General features: G+C 35.8%; 1 protein-coding gene across 1 annotated transcript; it reads left to right on the plus strand.

Annotated features, from left to right (window-relative positions):
- The first annotated feature begins 465 nt into the window (after positions 1–465).
- Positions 466–10,027, plus strand: LOC137388082 (GDP-fucose protein O-fucosyltransferase 2-like). Its single transcript, XM_068074596.1, is given in 10 exon segments — positions 466–646; positions 1,205–1,280; positions 2,181–2,358; positions 3,555–3,682; positions 5,165–5,368; positions 5,993–6,118; positions 6,208–6,348; positions 6,350–6,398; positions 6,602–6,731; positions 9,279–10,027. Coding segments are annotated over 10 exon segments (1,317 nt in total). The 5' UTR covers positions 466–530; the 3' UTR covers positions 9,448–10,027.
- Positions 10,028–13,320: the final 3,293 nt, after the last annotated feature.

A 13,320-nucleotide genomic window follows, 5' to 3' on the forward strand; every position in this document is an offset into this window, starting at 1 on the left:
AAGTTTGACAGCTGCACTCTTTCTCGATGTATCCGCGTTGCCTCGTTGATGCCATCGATTTATGGTGCATGTAGTCGATGATGAACGCGGAAAGGACAATGCTGACCTATGGCAGTATGATGTGAACCAGCCTTAGCACACCTTGTTTGATTTAAACCATCGATCTACTGATCGTAAACCAATATACTAACCATGAAACCACGGCTGCTCCCAAAATGAAATACAACAGTATCTTCCTTTTTTTAATGAATATTATACCGGTGTTCATCAAGAAGAGTAATTTTTGAAGCCATTCACTTCCTATGCATAGACACCAGCTGCTCACGTTTGTTTTAAAATCTATATACATGTACATAGACCTCATAATGGTTGTCTTACTCGGCTTCTACAACCCACAAAATAAAGTGAGCATACATTTGCTGTTCAAGATTTCCCTTAGCGTATCCATATCTATGTTTTAGGTAACAATTGTCAGCCCATATGCTTTAAAATCGGTTTCATCTGGAAATATAAACCTTTGGATACGAGAGATGATTATCAGATACTTCATTCTTGCACTCGTTTGCCTCGCTTTGGCTGAAGATGAATCCTCCCCCGGAGAAACTGTCGCATCGCAAAATGAGATGAAAGCTGCATTGCCTGTCAGGTCTGTGCATTTCGTTTTTCATACAAGTAAATTAAAAGATATACTTGCACAAAATTTTCATAGATTTTATCATAAAGTATCAGTAATTTTCTGTCATTTGCTATCACTTTTGATGTTTGAGGTAATCTGACTGCCAGGATGTTTTAAGATTAAAATTGACAAACCTTGGTCGGGGTTAAAACGCTCAGAAGAAACATGTGAGAAATGCACGTCACTAACTGTTATCGGTGCTATAGTTGACACCGGCTGTTGCGTTCTAGTTGCGCGTCTCCATTTTGTCGGTTTCTTTGCAACTATAGACGTAATCACACTTTCACTCAGTCTGAGCGTCTTAATTGTGATCAAGTTTTGTCGATTTTAATCTTGAAACATTCTGGCAATCGGATCACCTCAAACATCGAAAGAAATGATAGGAAATTACGAATACTTTTGGATAAAATCTAGTAAAATGTTGTGGAAGTTTATCTTTAAAGTTACAATTGCGACGTGCCCAACAACTATTTCCACAAGCATTTCTAAGTGTTGATTCATTGTTATTTGATGCTTACTCGCTGACAGGTATCTCTTGTTTGAAGTGAACTATGGTGAAGGGTTCAACCTGAGGAGGGATGTTTATATCCGTATGGCAAACATGGTGAGAACAAACTAATAATCATACTAAATGCTTTGTTCAATAACTGGGGAATTAGACCCTGAACTGAAGAAGGTTGTAGATGTAGTGAATATTGTTAACTACATTCTGAATAGAAGAACCGGGATTGTGGGAAATATTATCAATGCTGTTTAAATATTGGATACCATCCTGCATGACACAAGGTTCTAAACAAGTCAGCGGTCATGCGTATGAATGGTATCTGACAACAAATACAAGTTGTTTTTGGAATATCCAACATGGCCCTTCTAAAAGGCTTTACTTTTTAGGCGTTTTGGCAATTCTACATTAGATGTCTACACTATTACACTATTGTAAGCATTATGTGAACATTATTGTTAATAATTGTACACTTCTCTACTATTTTTACACATTGTATCTAGTTAAAAATGGAAGTTTATTGTAAACCTAATGCAAAGTTCATGCGAATGAATCAACTTACCCGGTATCTATGCTTACATTTGAGACTGTTTAAATTGATTCTGAACAATATAGTCAGGCATTCATAGAATTGTTGCCTAAAGTCTAAAATATATTTAGGACTCATAGGCACATTTATCCTAATCCATTTTTACGGTTTTAAAGTATCCATTTCTTTAACTCTTTCCTTTACTTTGTGAGCTGCATATATTTAGTTACCTCAAAGATAGCACCATAATTTTAAATTTGTAACATTGCTACAGACGTTTAGATGTTAATAATTTGTAACTGTTTATAATATATTACAATTATGTGAGGTCCATATAGGCGGTATTTGCTTTAACCTGTTGAATTAATTAGATTGTATGTAACAGCCTGTTCAGTTGATGTAACAGCCTGCTCAGTTGTTCACAGGAAACAACAATCCTTAAAATTACTGCAGCAGTCCCTATCATTTAATAGGTTAAGTTTTTGAACGAGGAGGATGGACAGCAGTGGGTTCTCGTGCTGCGGCCATGGGGGAATATCTACCACTGGCAGTCTCCAATAAAACAAACTAAGATTCCATGGAGCAGGTTTTTTGATCTAGACAGTTTTAGACGTCATATTCCTGTAATGGAGCTCACCGATTGGATGGCAGGTATGCCTCAGCTACTGTATTGGACTTGTTGGATGTGCTGTTCAGTGCCAGTTACTATGCTGGAACTTTTTGATAGAATAACCAGTGTATTACCTGTTGCTGTATTAAAACTCACTGGTCAAATGGCTAGCGCAGTAACTATGGTAACTATACTAAACGATTATAAGTTATCAATTGATGATCGGTTTAACAGCGGCTGCGGCAGCCGTTTAGGGCCGGGTGTCATAGAAATGCCAACTCATCCGAGGATGCATTTTCTGTTACTGAATTGGTTGCATTATCTTTTACTCGCATGAGACTCTCCTTGTATGAGCTTCAGACTAACATATAGTTAAACTCTGTACCATATTATCACCACAAACAAGCTATGAGAGTCAGAAACTGTCATACATATTGATAAAAAATTAGGCGACTAACAATATGAACGTTTGTGTCAGTATCAGCTATCAAGAGGTACCAGTATAGTCGCATTCAAAATTTTGATGGGTAGCTTCTGCAGCAACAATAACCTTTTTTATAGACATATTTCTATGAAATTTTGTTATTCTTAATTCAGCATACTCATGGTTTTTATTTTTTTCAGTTCGTTTTAATTGTATCAGTATCAATTCATTTTTCACTGTAACAATTCATACTTTATTTAGCCATTACTCACTAGTTTTTTCCCATTCAAACACCTTTTCAGTTGTTTTAGTTTTTTTTAAATCTATTTGAACTGCACAAAATACTTCACGCATGATATGAAGTTTAAAAGTTATGATGGTGAGTTTTGTTATATGTTAAATAAAAGTAACTTTTTTGGGCAAAGACTTTTTTATTACTCGGGCAATGCCGCGCATTCACGTAGTAAGTAAATAAACGTGAATCAACTATTCAACTAATGCTAAGTTTTGCTGACTCTCAGACTGTTGCAATAGTGATATAACATTGCATACATCGATCGGCAGCCTTGACATATTCTCGATAGCTTTTAGTTACAAGAATCCCTTTGTACTCGAGATTGTCTTTGGCTTTACCTAATGTGTGGAACGCATATCAAGCTTCAAACAAATTAGCTTGCGTGCTCACAGCTGCATTTGAGTGTGCCTTTGTAACCTCAATATGACCCCCCAGTCAGTTAGCTTTAGTTAGCAAGATCAACCTCAGTTGCTAAGCGTAAACTAGTTTACACTGTTTTCGTTTGGTGCATTATGCAGTGGTTGGAACGCCTGCTGTCATAGATGAGATATACTACCTACAGACATACTCCGAAGGTTGGGTAGATGGACAGTGGACAGAGAGACGAGATATCAGACCTTGCAATGATCCGAGTTACTATAAGAAGGTATCTTACCTAATTCTCCTTGTTTTAGACCAGTTACAGGAGTTGTCTGTTCTACAGTTGACCTTTTTTAACCTTCCTAGTTGAAGGCTTGTCCATATGAAAAGCTGGATACAAGCATCAGTCTGTTGATCTGACCTTTGCAAACTTCAAACGTTAGTCTGGTCTAAACTGGCAGCAGTTTTGATATTCCATTATCTGTCAACAAAAGTGAAGCTATTTAGGCTATTAGATGGTTATTTTTAATTCTATTGACTAAGCATCAATGTATATATAACATACCTCGCCTGAGTCATTTTTCAGCATTCTATTTCTGTTGCTTCATTTTTCATTCTATGTCATCATCAAAGGTTAAAGGGTCTCTCACATCAAAATCTAGTACATTTTATCAGAAAGAATAGATATTTTTTATCATTTGCAGAAAAAATAGATATTTTTTATCATTTGATATTTTGTTTGTTATGTTAGGTGATCTGATGGCCAGGATGTTTCAAGATTAAAATTATCAAAATTTGATTGCATTTAAAACTCTCAGAAGAAAAAGCATTCCACAAAAATTGCGTCAATAGTCGTACTTCCTGTTTGTCCTTTTCATTATAAAATCAGCTATTGTGTTCATGTTGCAGCGTCACACGTCTCTATTGACTTATATTTTATTTGGTATTTGCTCATCATTGTTGGAATACAACTTCAAATATAGCCTCAGATACATTGCTGCAGATGCTTCAAGTGATTTAAGGAAAGGTTGGCTAGAATTTGTCCCATTGCTATGCTGTAGACACGGTGTAAACATGTGTACCCTACGCTTATGAGATGGTATGTTTATCACTTATAAACAAGAATCACTACTATTAATGTCATTGTTGGGAAAGTCTGCGTACATCATTTTCTTCTGAGCGGTTTAACTGAGGTCAAGTTTTGATGGTTTTAATCCTGCAACATCCCTGCAGTCAGATCACCTAAAACAACAAACCAAATCGTAAATGATAGAAAAATGTCAATACTTTCTAATAGAATCTTCTAGAATTTGATGTGACCATTTAAAGATGAACTTACACAAAATTTCAGTGGATTTTATCAGAAAGTATCGACATTTTATTATCATTTGCGATTGTTTTTGATGTTTGAGGTGATCTGACTGTCAAGACATTTCAATATTCAAATTGGCAAATTTGATTGCGGTTAAAAAGTTCAGATCAAACGAAAGTGCGATTATAGCATCTATAGTTGCTAAGAGACCAACAGAATAGAGACGCGTAACGCTAATGTTAGATGGAATTCAGGTGTACACCTTCTCCTTGTCACACGTTGACTTGAAGTTCTCACAGACAATCCTGAGCTTTGTACATTGTTCTGAGATATCAAGTGTCTGACTTTAGATCTCTGTAATCATGATCCGCTGCGCTGACTTGACTCTGAATACTCCATACGCATATACCGGTGTATCATGCAGGTATTTTATGCAGATTATGACATCTTTTGCAGGTAGATGGTGAAGTGGAAGGGCATTTTTTGGGCTATACTAAAGCCATAAAAGGTAAAAGCTTCGAGTGTCTCTCCGTGCAAAATGAGATCAAAACTTTCACAGACTTCTTGAGAGACGAGGTGAAAGGTCAAAGTATCTTAATTGACAGAGGAGAGACTCTCACACACGGGAGGTACTCCGAGTGGAGTAAGGACTGGTGGTTGGTGAGTCGCTCTGTATTTTCTGTTAGTCTGTGGTTGCTAGGTCAGCCAGTGTGCGATTGTAGTAATTGTTGTAGATGTAGAATGTGTAAACAGTTCCATGTCACGCATCATATTCTGCATATCTTAAACCAATGATTAGTAGGCTATTGTCATATTATGACACCAAGTTATAGGACAAGGGATATGCACAATTTTGCATCAAATTTTTATTTAGTACCAAACTGTCCAATTATGTTTACATGTTGACTTTGTACCCGTTTGTTACTAATAGTTACTAATAGTTGTCTTCAATCTATGTAGATAAATATGCTGCTGCAAATTTGGGGAGGCAGCAATACAACAGCCTTTTCCCCTCGGTGTATCGCGGTACTAAAATACTTCATCATCTCGATCAACTTTTTTTCATTGTTTCTATCTGTTTTCACTCGAATGTCTCAATGCATAAACTTGAATTAGAACAGAAACCAGATTCCCATCAGCAGTACATACATGCAGTGATGGAATAAAATTTGTTGCCTCTTATCTTTTATTCAGTGGAATATCCTTCTAAGCACTGACTGAGCATTGAGTTGATAGTTGGTGTGTTAGATGAAAGCATTAGAATAGGTTTATTGTTACTCATAGGGAAGGTGGAGCATAAGGTTTAGCAAGAAACTGATGGACATCGGTGATGAGTTTAGGGAAAAGCATCTAGAATCTACTGATGAGGCTGACTTGACTCTGATGGATTCTGATTGGACGAAGCCACAGGTAATGCTTAGCCATATCTATAGCGAGCATGAATATATATGGGTTATAGAGACCTATTTGAGAAACTAAACATGAGCTTTTGAATTTAGAAGGCACTAGGTTCCGCCTTAGGCGGTCCGTATCTGGCAATACACCTGAGGAGAAAATATTTCTTGCGAGGATCCAGGAAAGAGGTTCCCTCATTAGGCTTTGCAGCGGAACAAATAGAGAAGCTGTTGGTGGAGAAGAGCCTGAGCAAAGTTGAGCAAAGTGTTTATAGCCACGGACGCTCCTGAAAGTGGTAAGCTTCTCTCATTGACCCACCCGTACTTCATTGGTCTTGAAGACTTGACGGGATCTCCGCCAAAGTCAACATGGCTTATATTTTCAATGTTCAGTCATTCATGAAAGCTTACCTATCTTTGTTTGTTTTCCTATAATTCAACTAACCTGAGAACCTAGCTCCCCACTCTACGCTGTTCTGGTATCCAGATATTATTGCAGAGTTTCAGGTGCTCACGCAATCCCTCGGCGAGTACCAGGTGTACAGATATGTGCCAACCAGTGAACAGATTAACGAGATAGGAGATGGCGGGGTCGCTATTGTGGATCAGTGGATAGCTGCGCATGCTAGGTAAGGGTCGCTTATTCATTGTGCAAAGTGCAAAATGGCTTTAAGAGCGTTTACCCGTTCAATATATAATCACATCAGAAAAGGGATTTCAACAGCTATATACAGAAATAACATTTTTAGGCTTAGATTAATGCCAAAACTGATTCTAGGCTTTTATCAGTTTGTCCTTTTGTGCTAAAGTGCTGATAACTCCACATAATAATTGCTGACTATATATATTTATACATACATAGCAAAATGTTGAAGAGTGGTTCAGTTTTCATATTTAAACACAGTTATAAATGGGAGAATGTATATGTGCTGTTTTTTGTAATACCTAAATCTATATGGATATTAATGTTTGTCTTTTGTCGTCGCTGTGTCTAGCTATAGCGATTAAATCTAGCAATAAGAAATATCCTACTGTACTGGAATTGAACTTGCGACGATTGCAATTGTATGTACGCAAAGATGCGTAGTTAACCTCAAAGGTAAACCATTCTTTTCTGATTTAGCTCATCTACGGTATCCTTATCGCTTATAAAATTAAGCATGTACGTTTTATTATGAATTAATATTAGCTTCTGCATTTGCTTGTTTGAATTTTTTTAAAAGCTTTTTGAAAATCCATTTTTCAATTGTGCCATTTCAAATGTTCCACTACAGTGTAACTGTAACGGCACGATTGCTGTAATCTTCAATTTCCGGATATTGCAAAAGGCAATCGCTAGAAATTGTAAAACTAAAAAATTTTCACTTGGACATTTCTGAGTAGAAATCACCTCTAGATTCTCTCTCAGCTCGGTCAGACAAAGTACCCTGTTGCGCTTCACTGACGTATTTAATTTCGATATCTCATTTTTACATTTGTGCCAGTATTGACAATCGAGAGGTGCCAGTATAGTCGTATTCCAAATTTTGATGGATAACTTCTGTAGCAATAGTAACCTTTTCTATATACACACTTCTATGTACGCTTTGTTATTATTAATTCAACATATTCGGGATTTTTACTTCTTTTTCAGTTCCCTTTAATTGTATCAATTCACTTTTCATTGTAACAAGTTATACTTTGTCTAGCCATTACTTGCTAATTATTTCACATTTAAATAAGTCTTTACAGCTGTTTTAGTTTTTCTTTTAATTTATTTGAAGTGCACAAAACGTTTTACTCATGATACGAAGTTTAAAATTTATGATGGTAAATGTTGTATATGTTAAATAAAAATAAGCTCTCTGTGCAGACTTTGTTATTACCCGGGCAATGCCGGGCATTCACCTTGTAAGTAACTAAGAGTGAATCAACTATTCAACTAATAATAAGTTTCGCTGACTCTCAGACTGTTGCAATAGTGATGTAATATTACATATATAGATAGGCAGTAACATACAATAGAATAGAATTCCTTAGTAATGCTTACTAGAAAATAAAGATGTAATTTCAACGCACCCGTAATTATATTAGTTTTTGAAACAAATATTAGACTATTTAAAACCAAGCTTTTGGAAAGCCTCAGACAACTGAATGATATGTCGGCAAAAAGAGAGAATTAAATTTTTTTATTACTAGTATGGCTAGCTTTGGCTCTGTTAGCCATAAATTTACGCTAGTACGCTTGCCAGTTATGTGCACTGTGAGAGATCGTCATGAATACTCAGTATGTGCATAATTTTCCAGTGAAGCGGTAAGGCGAACGAAAGGTGTGGGGCGGTAGCCCGCTTGCTTTTGAATCTGACACCCCGGCTTCGATGCCCGTGTGAGACAAATTTTCTTGCTAACGCTGTTAGCGTTAAAAAGATCTTCGCGATAGACATACACAGGTCGTATTTTAGTAAAGATCTGTGTAAATAGTCAGCTACTTAACTGTAACTAGGTTGTTGAGACTTTGTGATTTTCATTGACTTGCGCTACGGCTCATTGACCTGCGCTACTGCTCATTGACCCGCGCTACTGCTCATTGACCCGCGCTACTGCTCATTGACCCGCGCTACTGCTCATTGACCCGCGCTACTGCTCATTGACCCGCGCTACTGCTCATTGACCCGCGCTACTGCTCATTGACCCGCGCTACGGCTCATTGACCCGCGCTACGGCTCATTGACCCGCGCTACTGCTCATTGACCCGCGCTACTGCTCATTGACCCGCGCTACTGCTCATTGACCCGCGCTACTGCTCATTGACCCGCGCTACTGCTCATTGACCCGCGCTACTGCTCATTGACCTGCGCTACTGCTCATGCGCAAATGTACCGACTTATTATAAATTTTACACAAGGAAATTACTGTTGTTTCAAATTAAGTTTTCTGTTAAAAGAATCCTTTTCACAAACAACCTCTCACTATTCTGGTGAGAGGTTGTGACCTATAATACATAGCACTGAACCGCTGAGTGTACAATGTTGTAAATGGGTTGATGACTTAACGCTTGTAATTAGGTTTCATGGTTAAATACTAAATAACTTGTTGTACCATGTCAACTTACTGATAGATCGCTTTGTGTATTTTTTTTCAACTCCAGTATTTCTGTGGCCGTTATATCGATTTTGTATTTTTTGATATTTCTTTAGGTATTTTGCTGGCACAAGTGTCTCTACATTCTCTTTTCGAATACACGAGGAGAGATCATTGCTAGGTTTTCCTCCAGATTCAACTTATAATAGACTCTGTGGTGAGAAAGAGGATCCTGCTGATTGTGCTAAGGAGCAGCCAGGTCGCTGGTTTCCCAAATATGACTAAGCGGTTGACTATGGCCATTACCTTCTAGATTTTTTGCTATTCTAAGAAATCAACTTACTGCATTTTAGCAAATAACTTGCAGTTTATTTTATCAAACATGAATGATAGCTTAATATCAAAAGTTTCCTTTACGTTAGATTTCTTACTGTTTTGGTGCTCGTGTATTCAAGCTTCCTGTCTAGACATATGTTCTATAAGATGTGAATTTTTCCTCATGCAATTACTGTTGTATGCGATACAATGTTTAACATGTATGTCTCATACAACCCTGTTATGTGAGATAGAAGGTAGACGAGTCTATGTTTTATTATTATATGTATGATAGTGTAGGTAACCGATGTCTCTAGACTAATCTTATCCTTAAGCTGGGTGGTTTATGTTGGTGCTCCTTTTTGTTCATATTTAAAGTTTATCAGTTTATCACTAAGTTAAACATAATATCTGTGTTTAGACATCATGGGTTCTAGTATTAGCCACTTATCATTAGACCAAGTCCTTCTGATTTACAGCTGCGTCTTTCCCTGTTACAGTTATAAGAATTCCTGTCAATGTGTCTAGTAGCATACAATATTGAAATCGCTCTTTTAGTTTTTATGTCCTCCAGATGATTGTTTTAATAAAAATTGAGAAGATTATACATATTTATTCTTATCCAAAATCAAGTAGTGAAAACTAATGAAAATAATAAGTAAAACTTGATATTCATTTGCTTTTAAGTTTTGTATAAGCTAATGCACAGTAAACTGTGGACTCTCTGTAGACTATTTTAGTTGGTAGATAAAAATACAGTATTTTAGGCTCAACAGAACAAACTAGACTCGAGCTCTACAAAAGAGAATCACAAAGAATAACTTGTTCATTTGCTGTAAAGTTTTAATAGCAATAAACATAAATTATATTTATAGAAATATATAACTCTTTATTGGCAATCAAAATACATGCTATTATTTCTAATATGATCTAAATATAAAAATAAACAAGCAAAACATTAATAAAAATAATCTCTTTAGTAAAGGGAGAGGAATGATTATAGTTCTGTAAAAGTTACAAGTATCTAGTTCTCTATAATAAAACATTTAACAAATCAGCTCACTGATTAGTCACCTAGGTGACTCATACAGAGAGTACATAAAACAGTATAATGTAATAGAATAACTGTCAACTAATGAGCCATTAAGCAGGAAAGTTAGTTATAACTCAGCATGAAGAGAGTTCCTGGTAAAACAGATGGACTTTCAGGGTTCTTACACTCATCACCAACTTCAGATGACGTCTTCAGAAGTTTGATCTCTATTTGACCTTTATGGTTATGAACAGCATGAAGAAGAGATCTATGGTAGCTTCCTCCATTTCTCTCAACAAGCATCATTTGTACAAACTGGGGTTTCTCTGCCATCTCAACGTTTCCACACAAAGGAGGATAACGTTTAAGCATGAAATGAGAGGCAGTTTTCTCATCAACCACCTGAAATATAGAATGATGTTTGATACCCAAAGTTTTATTAACACCAAGTTAAGAACACAAAATCGATGGATATGTGAAAATTTGATGTGCTGGCCATCAATATCTGCAGCTTTCCTACCTTTGCCACGAGCTCATCATCTTCACGAACCAGTCTTTCAGTCTCTACCAAAGGATTCCAGACTTCAAAGTGAGTTTTGATTCCACGACGAGTAATAAAGGTTACAAGAGAGTCATAATCAGACATAGAGCGAATCAGAAAATCTGAAAAAGAAAACCGTCAACAAGCAATAAAACTTATTTCTTTAGTTATGCAAAACTTGGTAGTCGCTAAAAGGAAACAACTCAATGTTAATAAAATATATCATGAGTTTATGGTTAGCATAGTCAAGTAAGGGTAAAGAGACTTTACTTACTATCAAAAGCGGTTTGTCTGCTGCTAATCCTCAGAAGACTGACTCCATTATTTCCATTTCTGACATTCAAGAAACCATTTCCAAGGTAGCTGAAGATAGTCAAGTTGTCTCCATAGGCTGGCTGTAAAATGAAATATGACAAGTTATTATCAAGCCGTATATTTGAGTTATAGCAGTATAGACCATACTAAAAGATTAAGGTAGCTGACTAGATGAGCTCTTACAGCATGAGACCAAATTGAGTTTGAATAAAAAATTTCCAAAATTCGAAATGAAAATTAATAATGAAAATCTCTTCTTAACAGAGCGCTTGATTTGAAAATAAAATTCAGTAGTGGTAGCTGAATGAATAGCATGGGTATTTTGCTTCGAAACTCTATAACCTAATTTATCATCCAAAGTACTTACACTTCTAATCCTCTGTTGATAAGCTTCAGCATTGATATCTTTTAGAGAGATATCGAAACTCTCAACTAAATGTGCTTTAGGAGTTGTTTCTTCTATAGAAAGGGCAACTCCACATAAAAGGAACAGCAATCTTGACTAAAACAAAAGCATATCGTACAGCAAACATATATTAAGTTTTAGTTTGATTTTCATTTTGTAGGGCTTACATTTAGTTTAATCTGTTAAGCCTAAAATACTGTACTTTTATTTATCTGACTAAAACAAAAATATACTATACAGCTGTAATTGGTGAGGCATGTTTTCTAGTTCATCACCAACTACAGAAAAACCAAACTTCATAAAGTTTAAAACAGTTTATTCTCTTTGTAAATTTTTACAGGATGCATTCTCCAAAGAGTGTCTCATATTCACACCAACTGATGTACATTCTATAAGTGATCAAAGCTGAAGACTGTCGAGCTGCCTTCTATAGCTTAAACAAAATAACTTAAACATTTTTACAAACCTTTAGATCTGCCATTTGAAGAGATGATTGTTAGCTTTTGTCTCAATAAAATGTTATGTTCGTTTACTAGTTTGAAAATGGATGTGATACCTTCCTCGCAAACCTTCTTCTTTTATACATTTGTCACAAAAGAATTCTTGAATTGGATTTTATTTGTTGAATTTATTTATTCATAAAAGCCCATGAAATGAAACTGCATAATGCATCTAAGAAACTATGAGTCAGTTTGACCCTGGACTGACCAATCAGATGAAAGTCAAGTTCTATGATGTCATTAAGGAATTACCCAAGCAAAATCCATAAAACAGGAAGTCTGAGCTGTAGATTATTGGTAATTTGATATCAACATTTAAACATTTTAGGTACATAAGTATATATTAATCAGCTAAATAAATGTTTGAATCGTTACATCCTATAACAACTGTTGAAGTTGCATATTTATATTTTTCTTGTTCAAATCAATTTTCTTCTGATTGGTATGTTTGTACAAGTTGAGGACATCAATGTCAGCGTTTTACAATTTCGTAAGCTCGATGTTAAATTTGTTGTTGAATCAAGAATAAACCTTCTCATGTGTGATACAAACATTCCCTAACTAGCGTTTTAGTAATAGGTTGCACTATATAGGTCACACCAATGATATACAGCCCCCCCTCCCCGTGTGTGGAATGAATATCATTGGTCACACCATCTGCTCTGAGTTGTTTTGTTCTAATCCTGATGTGAAGACTTAATATCCTGTTTAGAGAATAACTAACAGCTTAAGAGATTTTGCCACAGATAAATAAAGTGTGAGCATTGTATCTACAGTATCAAAAACTCTTTTATTGTGCTAAATAGATGCGCAATGGAAAAACAAAACAGAGTTTAATAAAGTAATGCTTTGAAGTTCTGCAAAACTAAATTTTAAAATTTGATGATGCTATATCATGTATTTGTATTTACACGAGACATACCGCTGTTAAGGTAGAGGAACACTTTCACAAGTCATGTAAAATATCCTTTCTAACTGAAAGTGGGTAATTATCATAGATATATAAATCTTTATGTATCTATGGTTTATATATCTATGGTAATCATGG

The sequence above is a fragment of the Watersipora subatra genome, chromosome 2 (genome assembly GCF_963576615.1).
Source record: "Watersipora subatra chromosome 2, tzWatSuba1.1, whole genome shotgun sequence".
NCBI lineage: Eukaryota > Metazoa > Bryozoa > Gymnolaemata > Cheilostomatida > Watersiporidae > Watersipora > Watersipora subatra.